The 25,919-nt window shown below is 36.0% G+C and overlaps 1 protein-coding gene and 1 pseudogene across 1 annotated transcript; both read left to right on the forward strand.

The window, feature by feature from the left end:
* Positions 1-9,551: 9,551 nt before the first annotated feature.
* Positions 9,552-9,738, forward strand: LOC143645441 (small nucleolar RNA U3; annotated as a pseudogene).
* A 13,606-nt stretch (positions 9,739-23,344) lies between these two features.
* Positions 23,345-24,289, forward strand: LOC143644996 (olfactory receptor 4D5-like). Its single transcript, XM_077114668.1, has one exon. It carries the CDS (start codon positions 23,345-23,347, stop codon positions 24,287-24,289), a length of 945 nt encoding a protein of 314 aa, XP_076970783.1.
* Positions 24,290-25,919: the final 1,630 nt, after the last annotated feature.

Below are 25,919 nucleotides of genomic sequence, written 5' to 3' on the forward strand. Positions count from 1 at the left end.
CTTAGATCTTAAAAAATTCCATTGTAATTGTTGGAAAAAATGGGTAATATTTACTGGTGATGAGAGTGGGGTGAGATTGGATATCTCACTTACCTCGGTTAAGAGTGTAAATTGGTAGAAGTTTTCCTAAAAATAATATATACCAATAATTGAATATAATTTCTGAGGGGTATGGTATAACACATCAACAAATTTAAAGATTAACAAGAGTTCAGACATTTTATACATTTATAAATTTTCCTTCCCTAGCATGCATGATGTGTAATAAAAATGATCTTTTAACTTGTTAAGAAAAGCTGTGACAAAGCAATTGGAAAAACAGTGGCGTTGGATGGAAGTGCAGGTTTGAGGTGGTTGACTAGTGCCATTGACTTTCTCAGTGAAATTTTCTATTGAGTCCAATTAAATCTTTAATCTATATAGTAGTTTCTCATAGTTATAAAATAGGATGCCAGAGAATGGTAAGAACAGTGTTGCAGACAAATAATTGCAAAATTTAATCTTGGATTAGTGGGTGGTGAAGGGTTAATATGGAAAATCTAAAACTAGTGGGGGAGAATTAATTAATCCTACCAGGAAAGGCTTACTTGGGTCAGTGCCCTCCCTTGTCTGGGTCTTGGGTGTGGTCCCCAGAGACACTGGGCTCCAGAGAGCATCAGAGTTTTGCCTACCCCACGTCTGAAATTGCCTTTTCCTCTGTCAGTAATCCCTCTGCACTAGAAATCATCAAACTCAACTTGCCAAAGCCCTCTAGGGAAGGAATTGTTGCACTCTTAAATATTTTGACCTCGATTTATATACTCATCATTGCTACAGGGATATCCTTAATGGGAAGTTCCAGGTGAGTGAAACACAGATATTTCATAAGCTTCTGAAGCTTTTTCTCATTCCTATCTGGAGATGCCCACATCTGAAATTATCTATTGGATGAACATGGGGTAGAGCTCAGTCCTGGCTGTGCTATAAATAACCTTGTGAATTCAGCATGCTATTTCACTTCTCTGGGGCTCAACTCCAACTCAATGACTTTATATTAGGGTCTAATGTCATTTTTGGTGCTCTGATCTCTCCATCTTCAGGGTGGGGTGTAAGATTTAAAATTAGATTTTAGATTTACAGTTAAACTAAACTTTCCCTTTAATTAGAAATACATACTCATTTAAACTGGATAGCGTAACTCAAGAAATGATTTCAGCATTTCTAATTCTTTTAGCCAAGGGAGAATTCCCAAATTTTAAACTTTTACTTAAACTGAATATTCAAATACCACAGTTGGAAAATATTAAAGACTAGATTTAATTCCCTCACACCTCTGCTCATAAAACCTGCATCCTTAACCTGACTTTTGAAGTTGAGGCCACAAGCTGCCCTCTACATACTTTTTCAATATTATCTTTTTATCACCATTTCTGTTTCAAACCAGATAGTTTAACTTTACCAGATGATATCATCTCCACATAATTTCTTATTGTGTCTCTTACCTCTGAAATGCATCCTTCCATTCCACTCCATTTCTGAAATTTAAAAATCCTTTCAATGTCTGCCATGCTGGAGACCTGGGGTCGATTTCGGGAACCAGCTCATGCCAGGAAAAAAAAAATCGTTCCAAATTTCAATATACAGCTATCTTTTAATTACATTCAATATAGTACTACCTTGTGCTCTTCTAGGCACTAGGCTAAATGCTTTTAATACATTATCTAATGTAATGTTTTTAAGCCTACTCTACAGGGTAAGTCTTATTATCCTAAGTTTACAATGTAGGAAACTACAGGGTGGCATTGTAACATGCAGATTCAATTTAGAATAGACATTGCTTAAGTGCTCATAGTAAATGAGCACCAGTTAATCGGCACCAAAGCCAGGATCTATACAGATGATGCTGGACCACAAAGCATGTGCTTCCCTGTCTATCAGAGCTTGCACCTATAGAGTTAGCAAATGTCATGGTTATTGTGCAACTGCTAGGTTCCTGGCAGTGGACATCCCGAGATGAATGAAACATGCACCTGCCCCTGACGCCTTGCCCTTGCTTCATCCTCCAGCAGAAGGAGCTTCTCCCTCTCATTTGTACGAGGTTTATAATTATTTAAAGACATTTACCATATTCCTAATTTATTAAAGTAATTGTTTCTTTATCTATCCATATAAATAAACTTGAAGAAGTTAGAACTCTTGAATAACTTATCCATTATTCTTACAGCTGCTAGTAACCTCTGCTTCATACAAAATATTCTAAGAGTAAACGCTTACTGAATTGGACTGAAAAAATTCACGCATGAGGTAAAGGATAATATCTAAAACCCCACGTTGAACAAAAAGTCAGTAGACTAGTTAAAATGTTTACATCTGCTTTTATGCTTCTAGCTACGAGACACATGACTGTGATGTCTCCATGGTATCTGAGGAAAGGTTTCAGGGATGAAAGACTAGAGTTGTGCCCTAGCTTAGACTCTTCTCCAACAGTGAATCTGCTTAAAACACAAAGAGGTTGGAAGAACATCATGTGTCCTTATCTTTCACGTATCTTGTGTTATTTGATATTTAAAATGCGCGGTGAGCCAAGCTGTGAGATCTTTTTGCTATTGAAAGTTGAGCGATCTTAACTTACTTTCCCAAGATCATATATATTTTAGGGACAAGGCCAGAATTAGAATCCAGGCATCCTCAGGTAATTTCCACAAGAATATGTTTCTATCAGTCTATTCACAAGATCTTGAATCCAAACTAGTGTACTTTCGTTGGCCTAGACAGGCCAAGATAAAGGAGGCATTGATAAAGAGCTCAAAAGTGGCACCAAATCACTGCAATACAAGTAATCAAGACTGCCACTGAAATGACCTTGAATTATTTTTGGTACTGCTGAGAAGAACTTTCTGTGAATTTAGAAACTTTCCATATCTGTGCCATTCAATATGGTAGTCACTAGCCCCATGTGGCTGACAGCACTTGAACTGTGATTAGTGGAACTTAAAAACTGCTTAAATTAACTTTTCATTAATTTAAATTTAAATAACCACATGAAGTTATTGATGACTGAAAATCTTGTACAGACAGATTTAGAGCATTCTTGTTGAAATTTAAGTGTTTCAGATCACTGGGAATTTGAACAGAGTAAATGCTTTCCAGCTAATTTTTCCCAGTTTTTCCTGTCTGTTGCATTTCCCTGCCATTTCATTTTTCTTTTTAAATTTTCCTTTTCTTTTAACATGTCTTTTAATTTTTCCTTCAGTGTCATCAGTATACATTTACCATCTAAAGTGTAATAGAGAGCACAGTTTGTGTAATATGAGCTCCCAGTTGTTGTCTGCAGTACCATCCACAGACCAGCCCAGGAGGACCCTTGCCCAGTATCATCCTCTAACCACCCCCTTTTCACTGAGCAATGCACTAGGGGGCCAAGGTGAAGTGCCCATTGAACCTCAGCATCCCCTCCCCTCTATACCATGCTTTAAATACTCAGGACTCCCTGATCCCTGGCCCAAATTATCCTGGTCCCTCTTCCAGGGTAGGGTCTTCCTCAGGTCTGCATTTCCGAGGATGGACAGTGACATAAGTCATAGCCTAGAGGTGGCTGCTGTTTTTTAGGGGAGTGGAGCAGGGTGAAAGCTTGAACGTACATGCTGGGCTGCATGCACACATGCATTGGAGGCTCCCCGCAGTGTAGGTTAGAGTCGGGGGGTGAAGAGAAAAGTAAACAGAATGGGGGCTGCCTCTTGCCACTCTTCCCCATTCCAGAGCAGAACTCCAAGGTGATCAAGAATTCCAAATTCAAACCTGGCCTTCCAGACCATATAAACGTATATTCATCAAGTCAACAAGACTGTCTTATATTTAACAGTTCGTGAGCTTGAGCTATAATTCTAAATATTTAGACAGTGATGTCAGCCTCTGTACTGTTTTCATGGGTCCTGGTTAGATGACTGACAGACTGAATGAGTGAATGAAACTCTGAACTACCCTTGCATGATTTAGTAACTAAATCAGTACAATTTGATTCGTACGTCTCAGTTTAGAAACAGAGAAGCAAGAACTATACTCTAAATGGGTAGTGTGATGTAAAGGGTTGTAGGAACACCCCAAATACTTCCCTTGTGGCCTATCACCAATTCCAAAATGTATACCATCCGTCCATCCATTCAACAAATGCACATCCATTTCCTATTCTGTGTCACACACATGTAGGGTTCTCAAGATCAATAAGATGCAGCCTCTACTTTTAAACTCTTATGTGCTGGTATGGTAAGGCAAATGCTTAAAGAATGATATTACAAAGAATGAGGGTATCTAGATGTCATATTAAGCTGCTGTCTGTGGTTGATGCTTCAGTTTGAAATAGTAACCACTATGCTTACAAATTGTGTGGACACTTAGAGAGGGAATGAATTTGGAGCATGTAAAATAGATGGAATTTCCCTATTAGACAATTTATTCCTAGGTGGCTGTGTTTAAGAGAAGTTTGTAGTGTTGCGTATTTAACCCAGAAAGTCTGTCCTTCCTAAGGTCAGGAATTGGTGCATGAACACGAAGAAACTGGAATTCACTTGAAAGATGCATTGGGCAAGACCTTTCTCTAATATGCCTCCTTAAGAAGTGTCAGTTAGAATGGATACCTGACACAAGTAATGAAAGCCGTGAAGTGTGAGCTGATGAGAAATGAAGATTGGGAACAGAGGAGACCAAGCAGAGAACAATAGGAATCTGCTGGTGATTTTAGCAGAGGACTTTCACCTGGACATGTGGAGCTACAGGCAGGAAACAAAACAGGAGGGACTGAACAGTGATCATTTCCTAAGTTTACCGCTAGATATTCTTGCCCACTCAAGGAAGTCAGAGCATTCCATTGGAAGAAATTTGCTTTAGAATATATCAATGTAAAAAATGGAGTGTAGTTATTTCATTAAAAATTGTAGTTTCAAAAACTCATGTGTTGTTAACATGCTACATTTTGAGTCCTGGGTTCTAGCCTGAGACCATTTGTCAGGAAGCCATTCACCGAATTACTGAGTTTCTCAGCTAACCCAGCTGTAAAATGGAACAATCAAGCTGTGATACATATTGCATGAAGTCACTGTGAGGAGAGAATGAGGACTCCACTTTGATCATTTTTATATATTCAGTTTTTAGTTACACAAGTAATAAATCAAAAGAACATCATGGAACACACACATGCCACTTGCCTCACTAAGGAGACTACTCAACAATTTGGTATCCTTCATGAAAGCTCTATGCATTTAAATGATATATGCACATGTACAAAGCTACAGCTTTTAAAAACATAAAGGGAATTAAGCACATTTTATACAACCCAAAATTAAACACATGTTTCATAATCTATCATTTATTGAAAATTTACCCTAATGAGAATTTATATTTTTTTCCATTAGCAAACAGTATTGCACTTAACTAGTGCATTCATTTTTGTTCATATCTCTTAGAATTTCTGTATGTAAGATGATTAAAGTGGAATTGCTGATTGTTTAAATTTTAAATAGGAACTGCTAAATTACTTTCAAAGGTAGTACTAGTTTGCAGCTAAATTATATGAGAGTATGTCCAGTTCTCCACACTTTTTCACAATAATTATCATCAGCCATTTTTTAAAAGTTTTAACTCATTGATAGATAAATATTAATATATTATTGTTCTAGCAAAGCCATACATTCTGGACTAGTGTTTTAGTTGAGTGTCTTTCCATATGTTTATTGCGTATTTGCATTAAATTATGCTTCTGCGAGTTATCTTTGCATGGACATGTACCTTGTGGCTATTTCTATTGGGTTATGTGTCTTTCTTGAATTGTAGGAGGTCTTCGTTTTTTTTTTTTTTTTTTTTTTTTTTTTTTTTTTTTTTTAAAGGAAAGACAGAGAGAAGGAAGGAAGGATAGAAGGAAGGAAGGAAGGAAGAAAGGGAAACATTTTTAAACATTTTCTTGTTTTATTGTATTCTGTTTCTCCGTTTTTGTTACATGGGCTGGGGCCGGGAATCGAACCGAGGTCCTCCGGCATAGCAGGCAAGCACTTTGCCCGCTGAGCCACCGCGGCCCACCCCGAGGTCTTCGTTTTTATAGATATTAATCATGTGTTTATCATATGACTTGATATCCTGTGTGTATCGTATTTTCTCCCAAGTTTGTAGCTTCCTTTTTTCCTTTTTTCATAGTGTTATGACATACCCAAGTTTCAAATTGCATAAAGCCTTTACTGCTTGTCATTTCCTTTGATGACTTCTGGCTTTTGTGTCTTGCTTAGGAAGACTTTCCAACTCTGAGATTATAAAATTTCCCATATTTCATTCTAGAAATATTTAAATTTGAAATTCATCTGGAATTTACATGTGACATGAAGGAATTAAGCGTTATTTTTTCCTCACAAAAATAAATTTGTCAGAAACCCTTTTCTCAGTAATTTATATTCTGTCTACGGATTTGAAATACCATTTTTATCATATTTTAAATTCCTAAATCCAGCATGTATATGTGTGTGTCTGAATATGTTTTTAAACGCTATTCTGTTCCATTTATCTGTATGTCCTTTATGAAAATAATACTGGCCACTTCAATTGTTCTAGATATATTGAACTGTTAAATATAGTAATTAAAATTAAATATTTTAATTTAAATTAAATCAAAAATTTAAATATCTTAAATCAAAGAAACTTGACTCTTTTGGGCATATTTCATTTGTGGAAGAATTTAGAAATATACTGTCAGAAGTCTTAAAAATGTCGGTATTTTGTCTAATATTACATTTAAATATGTTACATTGGGGAGAATTGAATTTTTAAAAAATGAAAACCCATTCTTTATTCAGATTTTATTAGTTTTTAACTACTGCCCTTTTCAATTCTACTAAAGTATCATTACTATGTTTACTTTTTTCCCATTTTTAAACAGTTTTATTCGTACATCATACAATCCAACCTAAGTAAAAATCAATAGTTCCTGGCACAGCCACATAGCCTTGCCTTCACCACCACAATCTATCTGAGGACATTTTTCTTTCTTCGCAAAGAATCCCATACCGTTCTCTCATATCCCCCGCTTATTGACATTTAGTTTTGGCATATTGTCTCTGTTACATTCAATGTAAGCGTATTACAGTGTTATTGTTAACAATAGACCCCAGCTTGCATTGATATTGTTTTTTCCTGTATACTATTTTCAACACCTTCAATCTTGACATTCATTTGTTCTCCCCCATGCAAAAAGATTCTTATACTTGTACATTTAATAACCATCATAATCCACTCTAGGCATTCATAAATTATACCATCTCAGTATATTTTTAATATATCGAGGCTTCTTATTCTTTAACATGACATTTGCTTAAAGTCAACAATTAGGTCAGTGTATTTTTAGATTTTTTTCACATGAGTCTTAGACATTTCTTGTATGATTTATTTCTGGTCACTTTATAATCTGATGCTATTGTAAATGCTATTCTATCTATTTTTCTTAATTTTTCTAAACTTTTTCTGTATGACAGGAAAGCCATTTGGTTGCAGTTATTTTAAAACTCTGCTGGATTTGATTTTCCAATATTTTGGTTAAGAGTTTACATCTATGTTCATGCTGAGATTGGCTTTCTCTTTTCTCTTTAGTAGATATGTGGTAAATTTGTCTGATTGTGGAAGTAGGATTATATTGGCATTATCAAAAAGAATAGAGATTGTTACATCTTTACCTTTGCTAATTAATAGTTAATATAATATTTATTAATTCAGCAAATATTTATTGAGTTCCTGCCCTATTGTGTGACAAAAATAGTTTTAGTTTCTGGAGATACCACAGTATAGAAATAATCTATAGCCTGTTATTCTCACAGAGTTTACCCATGAAATATTTTGCAACTGGTGCTTTTTAGGGATAATCTTTGAATGGGTTTTCAATTTCTTTTATTATTATTTGGAAATCATGTTTTCCACATTTTAAAAATCTATATTATTGGTTAACTTGTATTTTCCTGGAAAATTATCCATTTCATTAAGTTTTAAAATTTGTATAAATTCTACACAACGTTCTTAAAAATATTAGTCTTTTTTTTAATAGTTTGTTACTTTGATATCTCCTACTACTGTATATGTACCTGTGGCTCTTTAAATCTTATTTAAGCTTTTGATATATTTGTCTCTCTGTCATTATTTTATTCAAAGAAATAGCTTTTTGTTTTTATCACGATGCTATATAGTTTTCTTTTGAGGGAGGTGTCGGAGTGGGAAAAGTATTCTTCCTTCCTGGACTCTGCACACCTTCCCTTTTACAGCTTCTTTTGTTGGGTGCTTAATTCATATATTTTCCTTTTTTGTTTTCAAGTACATAAAATTATGGCTATAATTTTTTCTACTGCTTTGCCTACTGTCTGCAAATTTTGATATCTAGTAGTTTGTTATTTTACATATATATTTTAAGTTTAGATTTCAGTTCTTGTTCTGGTGAGTTTTTCACTTCTAATTTCTAATAACATAACATAAATTGTGCCTCTTGGAATTTATGGCTATTTTTTTCTGTGATTTAATATAATGTGGGCAATTTTTGGGCATAATACATAGGTATTTGAAAATAATATCACTTTCTGTTTTGGGGAATTAAATTTGTTTTATCTGTTGTTAGTTCGAGCTGATTAGTTGTGTTTTTTAAACTCTCTATATTTATACCTACTTCTTGTTTACCTGATTTGACAATTTTGATACCTGGATTTATCATTTATTTTTCCTTCTAATTTTAATGTGTTTTCTTTCATGTATTTTGAAGCTGTATTATTAGGTGCATTAATCATCATGACTGTTGTCAGATTGATAAACTTAACAATATGCAAATGATAGAAATAATGCTATTAATCCCATTCCGTTTGTTAAAATATTATCAAAATTGCTGCTTTGCTGAGCATTTCTCTTGTTTAAATTATCCTGTCATTTTGTTTATTTATTTAATTTACATTCCATTTTTGTGCATCAAAATTTTATTGAAATGGATGCCTGTTTAAGTTATGGGTAAATTGTTTTTCAAAATCAACTCATTCTGTTTATCAGGAAAGAGAATATTAGCCTTAATAGAGGGACTGACTCATTTTTCCTTAACATTTCTGGCTCAACAAAAAGAATTCTGCAGACATTAAGAGATTAATGAGTGTATGATGAAAAAACATTATGCCAGTAAATTTGGCAATTTAGATGAACCAGGTAAGCTCTGTGGCAACCTTAAATTACAACTACTAATACAAAAAACAATCTTGAATGATTGATCATGATGGAGCCAAGCATGGGTGAGGAAAGTATATATACTCTCCCTGGAGACTGCAAATTGCAAATGCTTAAGGGACCTGCCTCTCTGCCTGTGACTGTTTGAAAAGTGTATGTCGTTGCTCACACTGTTGCTTTGAAGAGTTTCTGGAAAATATATAAGTGAAAGTCGTCATTTGAACTTTGTCCTTGACAGACTCATTGTTCGGTGCCTTTTATGGAATGTCTTTTAAAAGGAAAGGGGCCTGAGAAAATGTCTCTGTCGGGGTGATGTATGTTGTTTCCATAACTCAGCAGAGGCGGTAGGAATGTGGTTAAGACTCCAGTTTATTACCAACTGTGCTGCTACTGCTTAGCATGAGGGAGAGATGGACCGTTCTCTCCCGTGTGTGCTGCTGGCTTTCAGTGTTGCTGCACTACAGCTGTGATCAGCCATTGGGGGTCATTATTCTCTCTCCATGGGGAGAAAGTGGGGAGGAAGGCTCTTGTCTGAGTGATCACCCTCATACTTTAGATTCTTAAAGGCAAATCCCTTTGCATTTTCTGCCCTTCTTCTATTCCTTAAGTAGCCCAGTTAGATTAACGTACAAATGAAGTATATAATTATATTCCTCTGTCCACTCCCTTATTTCTAACTAAAAGCTTTCTTTATCCACTTTGAATACAGTCCAGGAGCCTTTGGTTGTCAGATATACTTAGAGAATCAACCATGTATTTGGGTTTTACTTTCCAGGTTGGCATTTTTTAGGATGCTTAGTAATCTGGATTTCTTCTAGAAGTTCCTCCTTTAAAGGACAGACCCAGGCTTTTGATGAGTCTTGTGTGCTGTACTTGGAAATGTATAACTGGAGTTCTCATCTTAGTGGATTGTTTTTGTCTATATCTTGTGCAACAATCCCAGGTGCTCTGGCAGGTCTCTAGAGCCATTGACAGCCTTGAATGGATTTGCTGTATTTTCCTCTTTTTTTGGTTTAGTACTTTTCTGGAACAGATCCACCAGTAGGTTCCTGAAAACTGTTCCTACAATTTTGAGTGCCGGAATTATTTTGTTGCTGTCTACCTCTTTAAATAATACTTTGGCCTATTCTAAAATTTCAGGATGAAAGTCATTTCCTATCTGAACATTGAGGGAATTTCTCCATACATAATACATAGTAAGCTCTAGCATCCAGTGTTGCTGCTAAGAAGTCTGAAGTCCTTATGGTTTTTGGTCCTTTTTGAATCCCTACATTTTAGTATTTGGATACCTTACAAATCCTTCCTTTAATCAAAGTGTCCCAAACTTCCATGATTATGACTTAGTGGGTCTCTTTCCATTCACTGTACTCAACATTTGGGGAACCTTTTCAATCCTGGGAGCATTATATTATAGGTCATTTTGTTTGTTTGTTTTACCTCATAAAAATAATTTCTTATTGTTCACTTCCTCTCTTTTCTACTATCTTTCTTGAACTCCCTCTAATCAGATATTGGACTTCCTAATAATTACTTCTGTGAGTTTTGTGTCTTTTCTCTCATGTATTTCCTTTCATCATTCTGTATATTTTCTAGGCTATTTTCTTGACTTATTTTCCAGCTCTTCTGCCGAATTTTTTATTTGGCTTTTCAATTTTTCACTTTTCAAGGGTTCTTTCTTGTTAGCTGATTTTTTTTTTTCCATAGAACTCTTTTCTTGAATTTTAGCTATTTTTTTGTCTCTCTCTGCCTATATTATTCTTTTTTTAAAGTTTTTATTTCTCCCTGTGTTATATGTATTTCATCTGAGATATCATTTTTACCTTTTTTAGCTTGATTATTTTGTTCTCTCTTTTGGAAGTTTTCCCAAGATGGAGTCGTGGCTCTCTGTTCATATTTTAAGTGAGATACCAAAAAGTTGATTGGATGTTCTGTGAACATGGATGGTGTTTTCCCCTGACAAGCTTCATTTCTGAAAGATAAGATGTTGAGCCAGCCTTTGATGACCTCCACATATGACAAATAGAAGTCTTTTCTTCCTTGGGCTCTTCATTTTCCCCTGAGAAAATGGAGGGAAAATTATTAGTAATTTGAGGCCTGTCTTCAATCCAAGGAATATAATGATCTCAGATACACCACATGTAACTTCCATACTCCTGGGCAGTCATGATACAATACTCATGAGCAAGCCCCAGTATCTTTCCATAATTCCTGTGGACTGCTTGTAGTAGACTAAGATGGGACAATCTACTTTAGTTTTGTATTAAATAATAATATCCCTAAACTCACAGGCGTAATGAACTAGTTTGTATTTTTCAAACACACAATACTGTAAGTAATATGCATTAAGAATAATTTATTTATAACATTTTAAATGATCTCATAGTCCATCAGTGATCCTTGTTTCTTGATTTTGGAATTTCCCAGGTCAGATTCTGAGCCAATTTATTCTGATTTTCTGTGTCTCAATTAATTTCCTTATGTATAAAGCATGGGAAATGTTAGTATCTATCATAAGTTATCATGAGGAGCAAGTGAGATAAAATAAGCAAAGCTCTTAGCATAGTACATGGCACAATATTTAAAGTACAATAGTTGTTAGCTATCATTATTATTATTTCTTATTTATTCAATCTGTAGCAGGGGTTCCCAGAAGGAAGATAGAAAATTTGAAAGACCTCACATGGAAAGATGGTCAAACCACGCTAATCTTACCTACCTCCAACCCATCTTATAGGCTCCTAGGTTGCATCTATGCTGTCTTGTCCACTACCCTACCTATATTACTCATTGAAGGCCTTACTTAGTACTAGTATCCGTATTTGATATTTTATATACGGCCTATCATCTAATTACTCAGCAATCCTAAAATGTAGGTACTAATATGTTCATTTTATAGTTTAGAAAACAGAGGTTTAGAGAGATGAAGTAATGTGTCCAAGATAAACTATTGAATAACTTCTCAGATTGCAGAGTCTTTAGTATTCAAGTGATATCAACACTCATTCATATTTGTAAAGGAGGAATCTGGGTAAAACGGGGTTAGGAAACCTTTGACACTGTTGTCAGAGATGTGCCCAAACCTAATTTTCAGTAACCTGAGAACCATCTACACTCCTCTCTCCTCTACCTTTTAAGTCTCTACCTGCTTTTGTCCTCCTAAATGCTCAACCATTTAAGCCACTGGTGTTCACTTGCAGAAGAGACTCAGATTCTCAGTCAGGGCTATATAATGGAATCATCTGGGGATGTGGGGGAGCAAATTTTTATTTGAATGTAATAAATACTTAGAAAATAATTTTAAGAATAGTACAAAGATCTCTCATATTCTCTGTACATAGACATCTAAATTCACCAACTGTTTACAGTTTGCCCAACTTACATTCTCTTTCTCTTTCAAGTTTTTTTATTATGAGACTTTTGAGGGTAACTCGGAGACATTATGCCCTCTTACCCCTAAATATTTCAGTTTGTATTTCCTAAGAAAATAGACATTTTGTTTCTTAATCACCATCTAAATAAAACCATGTATTTAGTAAGGACACAGTACTGAAATCTAATCCTCAGTCCACAAATACCTATACAAATGCATAGGTATTTCTTTCTACCGTACTTCTATATCAGTCCAGGACCAAATTCAAGATAATGCATTGGATTTACTTGTCAGAGCTCTTGAAAAGTACAGGCCTGTTTTTAAATAGTATGTCTCTCTATTGGGGTCGTCTAACTTTTTCTGATATATAGATCCAGTTTTTGCAAATTTTTTTGGCAAATATACGACAAGTGTGATATTGTTTGCTTCTCAGTGCATCATCTTAGGAGGCACATTTTATGGGTTTGTCGTAAAATTGGTGATAACTTTTATCTCTTGGTTAAGCTGCTGTCAAAGTACATACGCTATCCTTCCCTTTGTATTTAAGTAATTTGTGGTAGATGCTTTGAAACTATGTAATCATCCTGTCCCTCCTCAAAGTTGACCCATTATATTAGCATCTAATGATGATATTCTAATTCCATCATTCTTTTCCTACTTTAATTATTGGCATCATATCATAAAGAAGAGCTTTCCCTTTTACTTACTTATTTTATATTTGTATGAACTCATTGAGCCTTAATTTATTGGAGGAGTAACAATCATTATTATCAATATTTATTTTGATGCCAAGTTGTCTCAGATTGGGCTAATGAGGGCCTTTTCAAGCTGGTTTCCACGTACTATCGATATGATGCACTCATTCTTTTATCACTTATTTTCTGATAAAACAGGATATTCCAGGCTTATCTCATACTTCTTCCCCTTATGAGCTTTACTTCTGAAAGACAGAATAGTGAACTTGCCTCCACTCCAGTGGTTATATGGATTGTCATGTCTATTTGGAATAAAACTAAAAAACAGTTTTGTACAAATCTCTTTCTAAATGTGCTTTCTTTTCTCTTGAGGAAATACCTTTTTCATATTGTCCATATATTCTATGACCTCGCTAAATTTTATTTATTCATTCTAATAGGGCTGTTTTAGTTTTTAGCATTTTCTTCTGAGCAATTATGTTTTTGATGAATAGATACATTTTGATATCTTTCCTTCCAATCTTTATGCTTTTTATTTCCTCCATGTCAATAAGAAGGAGCATCATTTCTTTGCTCCTGATTCAGGGAAAAGTGTTCAGTATTTCAGCATTAAGTACAAACTAAGCTGTAGGTTGTTTGTAGGCAATTTTTTTAAGATTGAGAATATGTCCTTCTATTCTTAATAATTATTAAGTAGATGTTGCATTGTGCCTAAAGCTTTGTAAATTGTGGAAATTCCATTTTATATATATTTTTTAATAATTTTTTTAAAATTAGGGATGGTTTCTTTTTCACGTCTCATTGCACTCAGTAAGATTTCCAGTACAAAATTCATTAGGCATGATGAGAGAAGACATCCTTACCTACTTGATCTTAGGGGAACGGCATCCAGATATTCATCATTAAGTGTGATATTAACTGTAGGAGTTTTATAGATGTTATTTATCAAATTTATTACTAGTTTGCTGAGAATTTGTCATGAATGGGTGCTTGATTTTTTCAAATGATTTTTTTTTTATTAACGGAAAGAAAGAAAAAAAAAAAGAAATTAACACAACATTTAGAAATCATACCGTTCTACATATGCACTCAGTAATTCTTAACATCATCACATAGATGCATGATCATCGTTTCTTAGTACATTTGCATCGGTTTAGAGGAACTAGCAACACAACAGAAAAAGATATAAAATGTTAATATAGAGAAAAGAAATAAAAGTAGTAATAATAGTAAAAAACAAAAAAAAACCCCTATAGCTCAGATGCAGCTTCATTCAGTGTTTTAACATGATTACTTTACAATTAGGTGTTATTGTGCTGTCCATTTTTGAGTTTTTGTATCTAGTCCTGTTGCACAGTCTGTATCCCTTCCGCTCCAAGTATCCATTATCTTACCCTGTTTCTAACTCCTGCTGAACTCTGTTACCAATGACATATTTCAAGTTTATTCTCGAATGTCCGTTTTTTAAAACTCTTTTTTTCTTTCATGGGCAGGCACTGGGAATCAAACCTGGGTCTCCAGCATGGCAGGCAAGAATTCGGCCACTGAGCCACCATTGCACTGCCCTCAAATGATTTTTTTTAACCTTTTTTATATTGTATAGCATAACATATATACAAAGCAAAGAAATAAAAAGGCAGTAGTTTTCAAAGTACTCTATAACAAGTAGTTACAGAACAGGTCCTAGAGTTTGTCATGGGCTCCCATATGATCCTCTCATATTTTTCCTTCTAGCTTCCAGATATAGGAGGCTAGAGGGTTTAAATATATTTTTATCATCACAATTGACTTTTTTTCCTTCTTTTTTGTGAAAAATAACCTATATACAAAAAAGCCATAAATTTCAAAGCACAGCACCACACTTAGTTGTAGAACATATTTCAGAGTTCGACATGGGTTATATTTCACAATATTAGGTTTTTACGTCTAGCTACTCTAAAATACTGGAGACTAAAAGATATCAATTTAATGATTCAGCATTCATATTCATTTGTTAAGTCCTATCATCTCTGTATAACTCCACCATCACCTTAGATCATTCCATCCCTCTCTTTAGGGGTGTTTGGGCTGTGGTGATTCTAAGTTTTTGATATTGGAAGGGTCTGTCACTAATGTGGGGTAGGGAGATGGAACTATCTGATGTTTAAGAGGCTGGGCTAGGTTTCAGGGCTTATCTGCACCAGGGACCCATCTGGAGGTTGTAGCTTTCTGGAAAGTTACTCTAGTGCATGGAACCCTTGTGGAATGTTACATATTGCCCTAGTTGTTCTTCAGGTTGGAATGGTCCTGGTTGAGGGTTGGCAGGTTATGATAGGTAGCAAGGTCTACCTGAAGCTTGTGTAAGGGCAACCTCCAGAGTAGCCTCTCAACTCTAGCAAACAATTTTTTATGTCCTCGATATGATCGTATGGTTTTTCCTGTTGATGTGGTGAAGTACATTGATTGATTTTTAGAAGTCAAATCAGGCATGCATATCTTTTATTAACTTGCTATGGTATATAATATTTTTGTATATTGTTGATTTTGCTTTGCTAATATTTTTTGAGGAATTTTGCACCCATGTTTATGGGAAATATTGTTCCACAGTTTTCCTTTCTTGTAATGTCTATATGTGATTTTCGTATTAGGATAATACTGGCTTAATAGAATGAGTTAGGAAGTGTTCCTTTTGTTCTATATCCTAGAAGAAATTGTGGCCAATTCTATCATTTCTTAAAATTTTGGTAGGATCCTCCAGTAGAACCATTTGGGCTTTATGATTTGTATTTGGAAGGTTATTAATGATTGGTTCAATTCATTTAATATATATATATATATATATATAGGCCTATTATTATTATTTCTCCATGTGTGAGTTCTGACAGTCTGTGTGTTTCAAGAGATTGGTTCATTTCCTCTGACTTGTCAAATTTGTGGGCAAAGAATTACTCTTAGCATTACTTTCTTACCTTTTTTTTTTTTTTGGTATGCTATAATGTGATAGTCACTTTTCATTCTTTTTCCTTGTGAGTACCCCTATCACAGCACCATTTGTTAGATTTTTGCTTGTTTGATTTTTCGTTTGTTTGTTTTTTGGGGAAGTACATGAGCTGGGAATTGAACCTGGGCCTCCCACTTGGCAGCAAAAATTCTACCACTGACCTACCCTTATGCCCCCTATTATCTTTAATATCTGTGGGTCAGTAGTGATGGTTCTTCTTTCATTTCTGATATTAGTAATTTGTGTCATTCTTTTTTCTTGGGTATTTTGGCCATATCTTTATCAATATTAGTGATATTTTCAAAAAATTAGCTTTGGGTTTTATTGACCTTCTCTATTGTTTTCCTGTTTTCAGTTTCACTGATTTATGTTCTATTTTCTTAATTATTTATTCTCTTTTGTTCTTTAGGGTTAAATTACTCATCTTTCTCTAGTTTCTTAAGTTGGAAGCTTAGGTAATTGACTTAAATCTTTCTTCTATATATGCATTTAATACTATGAGTTTTCTTCTAAGCATTGCTTTTTCTGCATACACAAATTTTGAACCGGTTGCATTTTCATTTCCATTTAGTGCAAAATATTAAAAAATTTCTTTTGAGACTTCTTATTTATGAGACCATGAGTTATTTAGAAATGTATTCTGGACTTGTGTTAATTTCCAAATACTTGGAGATTTTCCAGCTTTATTATTCATTTTCCCTTTTAAGGTAAATGTAGAAAATTTAATTAGAATAATGAACTAAAGATGTATTCTTTATACCTATATGATAACAAATGCAGTTTATGTGTAGATTTAAATAATTCACATAGCTGTGGGGATATCTTCACATGTATACTATATGCTATATGAACAGTTTGTTTAAACTCTTTTTGAATGAAACTTTCTAGTTAAAGGCCTTCTGAATAGCAAACTGTAGTTTGTAAGCAGAAGTTGTCTAAGTTTCTGAAGTAGTGGCAGAAGTAGTCTAAGCATCTGAAGTAAAAAAATTTTCCTTTTTTATGCAAAATGTACTTGGATGGCATTATTCTAAAGACTTTTGTATAGATGCTTCACTGCGTTTTTATTTCCTCATTATTCTTAGAAACGGTCTGTTTTCTTCCTAGGTAGGCAATCAATTTTGCCCACTGTGGTCTGTTTTCCATAATAGTGTGCTATTCTTCATAGTTCATCTCCTCAGGAGTAAATTAATTTACGCTGAATGGCAGCCCCCTTTAAAGACTTTCTGCAGGTGCTCAAAGAAGTATCAGGGCATAATAGGGGCCTGTTGAGGAAGTTTAACTTCCCTATGCGTGAAGCGGCTTATGATGTATTCAGAACAGAGAAAACTGGTACTGGTGATCCTTGCTGTATCTTGGTGGTAATGTTTTAGGTGTCTTTTTTTTTTTTGATTGACAAGTATTCTATTAAGATGTGATATTTGAAAGCACCAGAGATTTTCTATTTGTATTCAAGTACATTTGTCAATCCTTGGTTGACTGTAGAAGCAGTAGTTTGGTGAATTTCAAAAGAATTGTTCAGTGTTAGGGACAGAGATGTTTTTTCTTAAAGCAAATTTTATGTGATATATTCATATACCATACAATCCAATGTGTACAATCCATGGCCTGCAGTATATTCACAGAACTGTGTGTCCATCATCACAATCATTTTAGAACATTTTTATTTAACTCCAGAAAAAGAAAATACTATACCCCTCATACTGCCTTTTTATTAACACTTAACATTGGTGTGGTACCTTTGGTGCAAAAGGATATTGAAATATTAGTGTTAACCATAGTCCACAGGTGGTTTTTCCCATATGATACCCTTTGTTAACACCTTGTAATGATGATGTATATTTGTTATAGCTCATGAAAGAGCATTCTTACATTTGTACTATTAACCACAGACATCATCTAAAACAGGGTTCACTATGTTATAAAGTCCCATGAATATTTTATCCCCTAGCTTTCCTTTTAGTGACATACACAACTCTAAACTTCCCTTTTCAATAACAATCACACACATAATTCAGCACTGTTAATTACACTCACAGGAATATGCTACCATCCTCAAACAATTTCCAAACATTTACAGCTAACCTAAATAGAAATTCTGTGCAAATTAAGCATCAGCTACCCATTCTGTACCCCATTCTATCTCTTGTAACCTATATTCTAGATTTAACTCCATAGGCTTGGTTATTATGAATATATCATATTAGTGAGATAATACAATATATGTTCTTTTGTGTCTGCTTTATTTCACACAACATAATGTTCTCCAGGTTCATCCATGTTGTTGTATTCGTAAGACTTCATTTCTTCTTACCACTGTAATATTCCATCATATGCATGTACTACATTTTATTTTTCTATTCCTCAGCTGATGAACATTGTGTTAGTTTGCAAGCTGCTGGAATGTGATATAGAAGAGCTGGAATGGCTTTTAAAAAGTAGAATTTAGGGGGGCAGGGCAAGAGTTGTTCAGTGGTAGAATTTTCGCCTGCCATGCAGGAGACTTGAGTTTGATTTCCAGACCATGCACTTCCCCAAAACAAACAGGCAAACAAACAAAAGAAAAAACAAACAAACAAACAAACAAAAATTCAGCAAATGGTGCTCCAATATCAAGATACTCACATGAAAAAAAAAATAAAACGTGAGCCCTGCTATATAGCATACAAGAAAAAAAGGGGGGAAGAATTTAATAAGTTACAAGTTTACATACAAGAAAGTATGTAATACTTTCAGACAGGCACAGACACTAAGGTTGCTTCTGTCTTTCAGCAATTGTGAAAAATGATGCTATGAACATCTGTGTGCAAATATCTGATTGCATTCCTGTTTTTAGTGCTTCTTTGTATATACATACCTAGTGAGGGAATTGCTGGATCATGTGGCAATTCTATACTTAGCTTCCTGAGGAGCCAGACTCCTCCACAGCAGCTGCACAATTTTACACTCCCATCAGCAATGAATGAATGTTCCTAATTCTCCACATCCTCTTCAATACTTGTAGTATTTCATTTTTTAAAATAATGGTCATTCCAGTAGTTGTGAAATACCCCATTACTGTTTTAAGTTGAATTTCATAGCTAGTGATATTGAGTGCCTTTTCATGTGCTGTTAGACATTTGTATTTCTTCTTTGGAAAAATGTCTATTCAGGTATTTGACCCATTTTTTAATTGGGTTGTTTGTCTTTTTATTTTTGAGTTGTAGGATTTTTTTTATATATTCTGGATATGAAACTCTTATCAGATATTTGCCTTCCAAATATTTTCTTCCCATTGAACAGACTTCCTTTTCACTTTCTTGACAAAGTCCTTTGAAGTGCAAAAATATTTAATTTTAAGGAGATCCTGTTTATCTTTTCTCTTTCGTTGCTTCTCTGTTGGGTGTAAGAGAGCATTGACTATGACAGATTCTTGGCGATGCTTCCCTATATTTTCCTCTATGAGTTTTATGGTCCTACCTCTTAGAGTTAGGCCTTTGATACATTTTGAGTTAATTTGTATATATATAGTGTGAGAGGGGGAGTCTTCTTTCATGCTTTTGCGTATGGGTATCCAGTATTCTCAGCACCATTTGTCAAAGAAATGGTTCTTTCCCATTTGAGAGGCATTGAGAGCCCTGTCAAAAATTAATTGACTAGGGTGGGCCACGGTGGCTCAGCAGGCAAGAATGCTTGCCTGCCATGCCAAAGGACCTGGGTTCGGTTCCCGGTGCCTGCCTATGTGGAAAAAAAAAAATCAATTACCATAGATGTGAGGGTTTATTTGATTCCATTAGTTAAAATATATCTGTCTTTAGGCCAGTACCATGCTGTTTTGCCCACTGTAGCTTTGCCATATGGAAGTTTGAACCAACCAACTACTTTCTTCTTTTTTCAGGATGTTTTTGGCTATCCAGTGCCCCTTACCCTTCCAAATAAATTTGATAATTGGCTTTTCCACTTCTGCAAAGTAGGCTGTTGGAATTTTGATTGGGACTGCATTGAATCTGTAAATCAATTTGGGTAGAATTGGTTTCTTAATAATATTTAGTCTTCAAATCATGAATACAGAACATCCTTCCATTTATTTAGGTCATCTTTGATTTCTTTCAGCAATGTTTTGTAGTTTTCTGTATACAATTCCTTTACATACTTGGTTGAATTTTTTTCTTAAATAATTGAATCTTTTAATTGCTCTTGTAAATAGATTTTTTTTCTTGATTTCCTCCTCAGATTGCTTGTTGCCAGTGTATAGAAACAGTACTGATTTTTGAATTTGATCTTGTATCCTGCCACTTTGCTGAATTCATTTATCAGCTTGAGTAGCTTTGTTGTAGTTTTCTGGACTTTTTGTACCTAGATCATGTCATTTGCAAACAGTGAAAGTTTTGCTTCTTCATTTTCAACTTCAGTGCCTTTTAGTTTTCCACTGGCTAGAACTTCCACTACAAGGTTGAATAACAGTGGTGACAGTGGGTGCCCCTGTCTTGTTCCAGCTCTTAGAGAGAAAGTTTTCAGTTTCACAAATGAGTAGAATGTTAGCTGTGAGTTTTTCATCTATTCCCTTTATCATGTTGAAGAAGTTCCCTTCTATTCCTTTCTTTTGAAGTCTTTTATATTAAGAAAAAATGCTGGATTTTGTCAAATGCCTTTTCTGTGTCAATCAAAATGATCATGTGGTATTTCCTCTTTATTTGTACTGTGGGGTATTACATTACTTGGTTTTCTCATGTTGAGCATGTTTGATACCTGGGATAAAACCTAGGACAAAATCGTGGTATATAATTCTTTCATATGCCTTTGGATTCAATTTGCAAGTATTTTGTTGAGGATTTTTGCATCTATATTCACTTAAGAAATTGGTCTGAATGTTTCTTTTCTTGTAGTATGTTTATCTGCCTTTGGTATTAGGATGATATTGACTTCATAGAATGAGTTATGTAGGGTTCACTCCTCTTTAATTTTGGGAGAGTTTGAGCAGGATTGGCATTAATTCTTCTTGGAATGATAGGTAGAATTTACCTGGTAATCCTGACATCTGTTTCATAACTGAGTCTGATTCAGATGCTTGTTTTCTCTTTTCAGTTTGTATTTTGTTTGCCTTTTAGCATGCTTTGTGATTTTTTGTTGAAAGCAGGATGTGATGTATTGAGTAAAAGGAACTGAGACAAACAGACCTTTAATATGACATTTAATGATTATCTGGCTAAGAGTTAGACTGTATTTAATGTATTATGTAGCTGTAAATGTCAGAGGCTAAAATTTCCTCTGGTATCCTTGTTTTTGTCTCCCTTGTCTTATTTTTACTTAGAGACTTCTTAAACAGGGTCTGATTTGTGAAGCTCTTTTCAACTGTAGTCCTCTATTACTCAGGTGGAAACATCACAGTTCTATGACTAGGTCTCAATCTTTGAGTGAGCCTGTGCCCTGGCTGTGGCCTTCGCTAGTGCTTATCAGCTTTTGTTTTTAACTCTTAGGTGAGACAGGCAGTTAAAAGAGGCTGGAGTTAACTATTTCCCTTACTCCAAATCGAAAGCTGGAGAGAGGTTGCCTTAGGTCTCTTCCTCCATTTCAGCCGGACTCTGATAAAACTTATGTTGGTTAGGGTACAGTAAAATAGTTTCCCTTGAAGGCAGGTATTTGTTAAGGAGAATAGAATGCCATTTAAAGATGGAACAGTATTTAAATGTTACTTTCTTCTCCCCTTGCCAGAAGTAGAAGAAAGTTTTTCTCAGATTACCACAGTGAAAATCTGGTGGGGCTCCTGGAGGTAAAACTGATGGGGTTGGCCTCTGGGACTTTTCTTCTCTTGAGCTAGTTCAAAACCAGTCTCCAGTGTCTAGCCAATCACCCTTTAAGAATTCATACCTGATGCTGGGTCTAGGTTGTTTCTGCTCCATGTAAGATGTGATTCTTTGCATCCGCCCCTTTTTTCAGTCTTCCTGGTGGTAGTTTGCTCTGTGATCTCAATTCTCTTGTGGGTAACTAGAGTCATTGATTTTCCATTTTTCAGCTTTTTTGGGGAGTGGGAACTTCTAAGTTATATGCCAGACCAGAAATCAAAAGTTTCAGGATTTTTAGAAATAGCGAGCTTTGCTAATATTAAAAAAATAATTAAATATATAAAAAGCATGCTTTTATTTTTAATTTTCCAAGAGTTGAGGCAGGTGTGTTTAGATGTCCTTTTATTTGTTTTAATTAATATTCATGACCTCTTCTTGCTGCTTCCTTATATGGGTAAGAAATTATCCTTTAGGTAATGTCCCTGAAATATAAATTGATATTGTTGAACTCTTTGGAAGTGCTTTAATATTCTATTTGTCCACCTCTATATTTCCCCAAGGGCTGTAGTTTCTCTGAGTTTCCCAGAGCCACAAAACAGGAAGGTATGTCTTCTGCCTATTTTCTTCTCTAACTTTAGAGAACCTAGTAATTCTTCACTACCATTAAAAAGATTAGGGGCAATATTTTCTATTTTTCACTTTTTCCCTTGTCTTATGACTTTAGCATCCTCATAGGGACTGATAATATACATCCAAGATAAAGCTCACTTAGAAGGCAATTGAATAGTTTCTCTAGGGGTGTGATAGGCAACCAGCACTTTTGTTTTGAGATGTATGAGGTCTATCACTCCATAATAATTAATCTAAATGTCTACTATGGGGAGATTTTTCAGGTCCCATATAGTGTAAAATATTCAATTAGAGGAAACTTTGAGGACATTTGTCTAGTTTATATCATAAGAGGGAAGTAAGACTCAATGAACTGCAGAGAATTGCTCCCATTTACACAGTTACTGGCAGGATTGAAATTTACTATCAGTTTATGAATCTTACCTATCTCTCAGTTCTTGAAGGCTGATTATCTTTAGTTCTCATAGGCCATGAGATGTATCAGTGCTATCCTTAGTTTTATGCTCCTGACATTTGATTGTATCAATCTGATGTTTAAATCCCTATAAATTTAAACAGTAAATAGATGTGACAGTATTTGTGTTACGGTGAATGAGATAGTGGAGCATTCCCAAGAGGGGTCAGAGAAAATTCTTTCTGAGAAATATGGTGGATCTCATGATGAACATGTATATTTTCCTCAACAATTTGTTTAACAGGTCATACCAAGCAGATGAATCCAGCAAACCATTCCCAGGTGATGGGTTTTATACTACTGGGGCTCTCTCAAGTATGGGAACTCTGGTACCTCTTCTTCATTGTCTTCTCTGCTGTGTATCTTATGACTGTAACTGGAAATCTCCTCATTGTGGCCATAGTGACCTCTGACCCATGTCTGCACACAACCATGTACTTTCTGTTGGGCAATCTTTCTTTCCTGGACTTCTGCTACTCTTCAATCACAGCACCTAGGATGCTGGTTGACCTGCTCTCAGGTAACCCCACCATTTCCTTTGGCAGCTGCCTGGCTCAGCTCTTCTTCTTCCACTTCATTGGTGGCATCAAGATCTTCCTGCTGACTGTCATGGCTTATGACCGCTATGTAGCCATTTCCCAGCCCTTGCGCTACACACTCATTATGAATCGGACTGTCTGTGGGCTCCTCGTGGCAGCCTCCTGGGCAGGGGGCTTCATTCACTCCATTGTTCAGGTGGGACTGACTATCCAACTGCCATTCTGTGGGCCTGACAGGTTGGACAACTTTTATTGTGATGTGCCCCAGTTGATCAAGTTGGCCTGCACAGATACATTTGTCTTAGAACTTCTGATGGTGTCTAACAATGGCCTGGTGACCCTGATGTGCTTTTTGGTGCTACTAGGATCCTACACAGCACTACTCATCATGCTTCGAAGTCATTCCCAGGGGAGCCGCCACAAGGCCCTATCCACCTGTGCCTCCCACATTGCTGTGGTGACCTTGATCTTTCTGCCTTGCATCTATATCTATGTGAGGCCATTTCGGACCTTCCCCATGGACAAAATGGTCTCTGTGCTGTACACGATGGTCACCCCTATGCTGAATCCTGCCATCTACACCCTGAGAAATAAAGATGTGATCATGGCCATGAGGAAGCTGCGGAGGTGGCAAAAAGACCTTCTTGGTCTTCCAGAGCGCTGAACCCACAGATTGTCAGAGGCAAGTCCTGAGAATCGGAGAGATGTGTCAGGGTACCAACCTGCCTGGGAGGATCCACAAGGGAGATAAAATGATTTTCTCATGCTTTTCTATTGTTTTAAACCTCAGTCATGTTATGGTAACCTGAACTTTTAGCCAAGTTAGAACATGAGATGAGTGCTATAGAACTGCTTCTCTGTACCTTCTAACAAAAAAGCCTCAAGAGCTGTGCAGAAATGATGATTAGCTTGTGGCCCTTCTCCAGATGAGCATGTGTTGGCCCTGCCAAGAAATCTCCAAGTGAAGTATGCAGCGAGGTGATAAATCTAGTGTTTCTTTCCTGCGATCACTACTTGAACACAAAATATATTTGAGGAGCTCAAAACAATATAAATTTCCTGAAGACAGGAGGGACCCTGAGGCTTAAATAGACATAGGACCCTGAGTCCTGATTTAAGGATGTTAATTGAATTTACGGTCAATAAGGAGTAAGGAAATTCCCTTGGCAAATTACTTTCTTCTTCAGAGTTTCTTAATGTTGTCATCATCATCATCATCATTATCATCATAATGATCTGAACAACATTTGTTAAAAGTTTACTATGGACTTCCGGAGAAGATGGCGGCTTAGTAAGATGTGCGGGTCTTAGTTCCTCCTCCAGAACAGCAACTAAAGAAACAGAAACAATACGAAACAGCTCCCGGAGCCATGACAGAGACCAAAAAGACAGCGTACCCCATTCTGGAACAGCTGAACAGGCAGGGAGAATCCGCTGCGGTGAGATACCCGAGGGGCATGCTCTTTCCCGGGCCAGGGCAGCTGGCGACCAGGGTCCCTTCCACACACGTGGCTTTCCGGTCCGACTGGGAACGTTGGATAGTGGGTCCCTCCCGCCACGCTTGGTGTCTCGGGCCAGCTGGGCAATTTGGACTGGTACTCCCCCAAGCCGCGGTGGCCGGCGACCCCCCCTCCACGCGCGATCTCCCGGGCCAACTGCGAGATTTGGATTGGCAAGTTAAAGGAGCCACAGCATCTTTTACTGGTGGGACCCGCAGACAGACGAGCGCCACGAGCGCCACCTACTGGGCAGGAAAAGAAAAACAGAGCCCAGAGATTTCACAGAAAAACCTTTCAACCAGCTGGGTCCCACACCCAGGGAAATCTGATCAAATGCCCAGACACCAGCAGAAAATAATGGATCACGCTCAGAAAATTGAAGATATGGCCCAGTCAAAGGAACAAACCAATAGTTCAAATGAGATACAGGAGCTGAGACAACTAATGCTGAATATACGAATAGAAATGGAAAACCTCTTCAAAAACCAAATCAATAAATTGAGGGAGGACATGAAGAAGACATGGGCTGAACAAAAAGAAGAAATAGAAAATCTGAAAAAACAAATCACAGAACTTATGGGAGTGAAGGACAAAGCAGAAAAGATGGAAAAAACAATGGATACCTACAATGGTAGATTTAAAGAGACAGAAGCTACAATTAGTGAACTGGAGGATGGAACATCTGAATTCCAAAAAGAAACAGAAACTATAGGGAAAAGAATGGAAAAACTTGAGCAGGGGATCAGGGAACTGAATGACAATATGAAGCGCACAAATATACGTGTTGTGGGTGTC

This window comes from Tamandua tetradactyla, chromosome 8 (genome assembly GCF_023851605.1).
Source record: "Tamandua tetradactyla isolate mTamTet1 chromosome 8, mTamTet1.pri, whole genome shotgun sequence".
Lineage (NCBI taxonomy): Eukaryota > Metazoa > Chordata > Mammalia > Pilosa > Myrmecophagidae > Tamandua > Tamandua tetradactyla.

Bases quoted from the DNA above. Each gene is read 5' to 3' on its own strand.
- LOC143644996 (XM_077114668.1), top strand. From the start codon at position 23,345: ATGAATCCAGCAAACCATTCCCAGGTGATGGGTTTTATACTACTGGGG.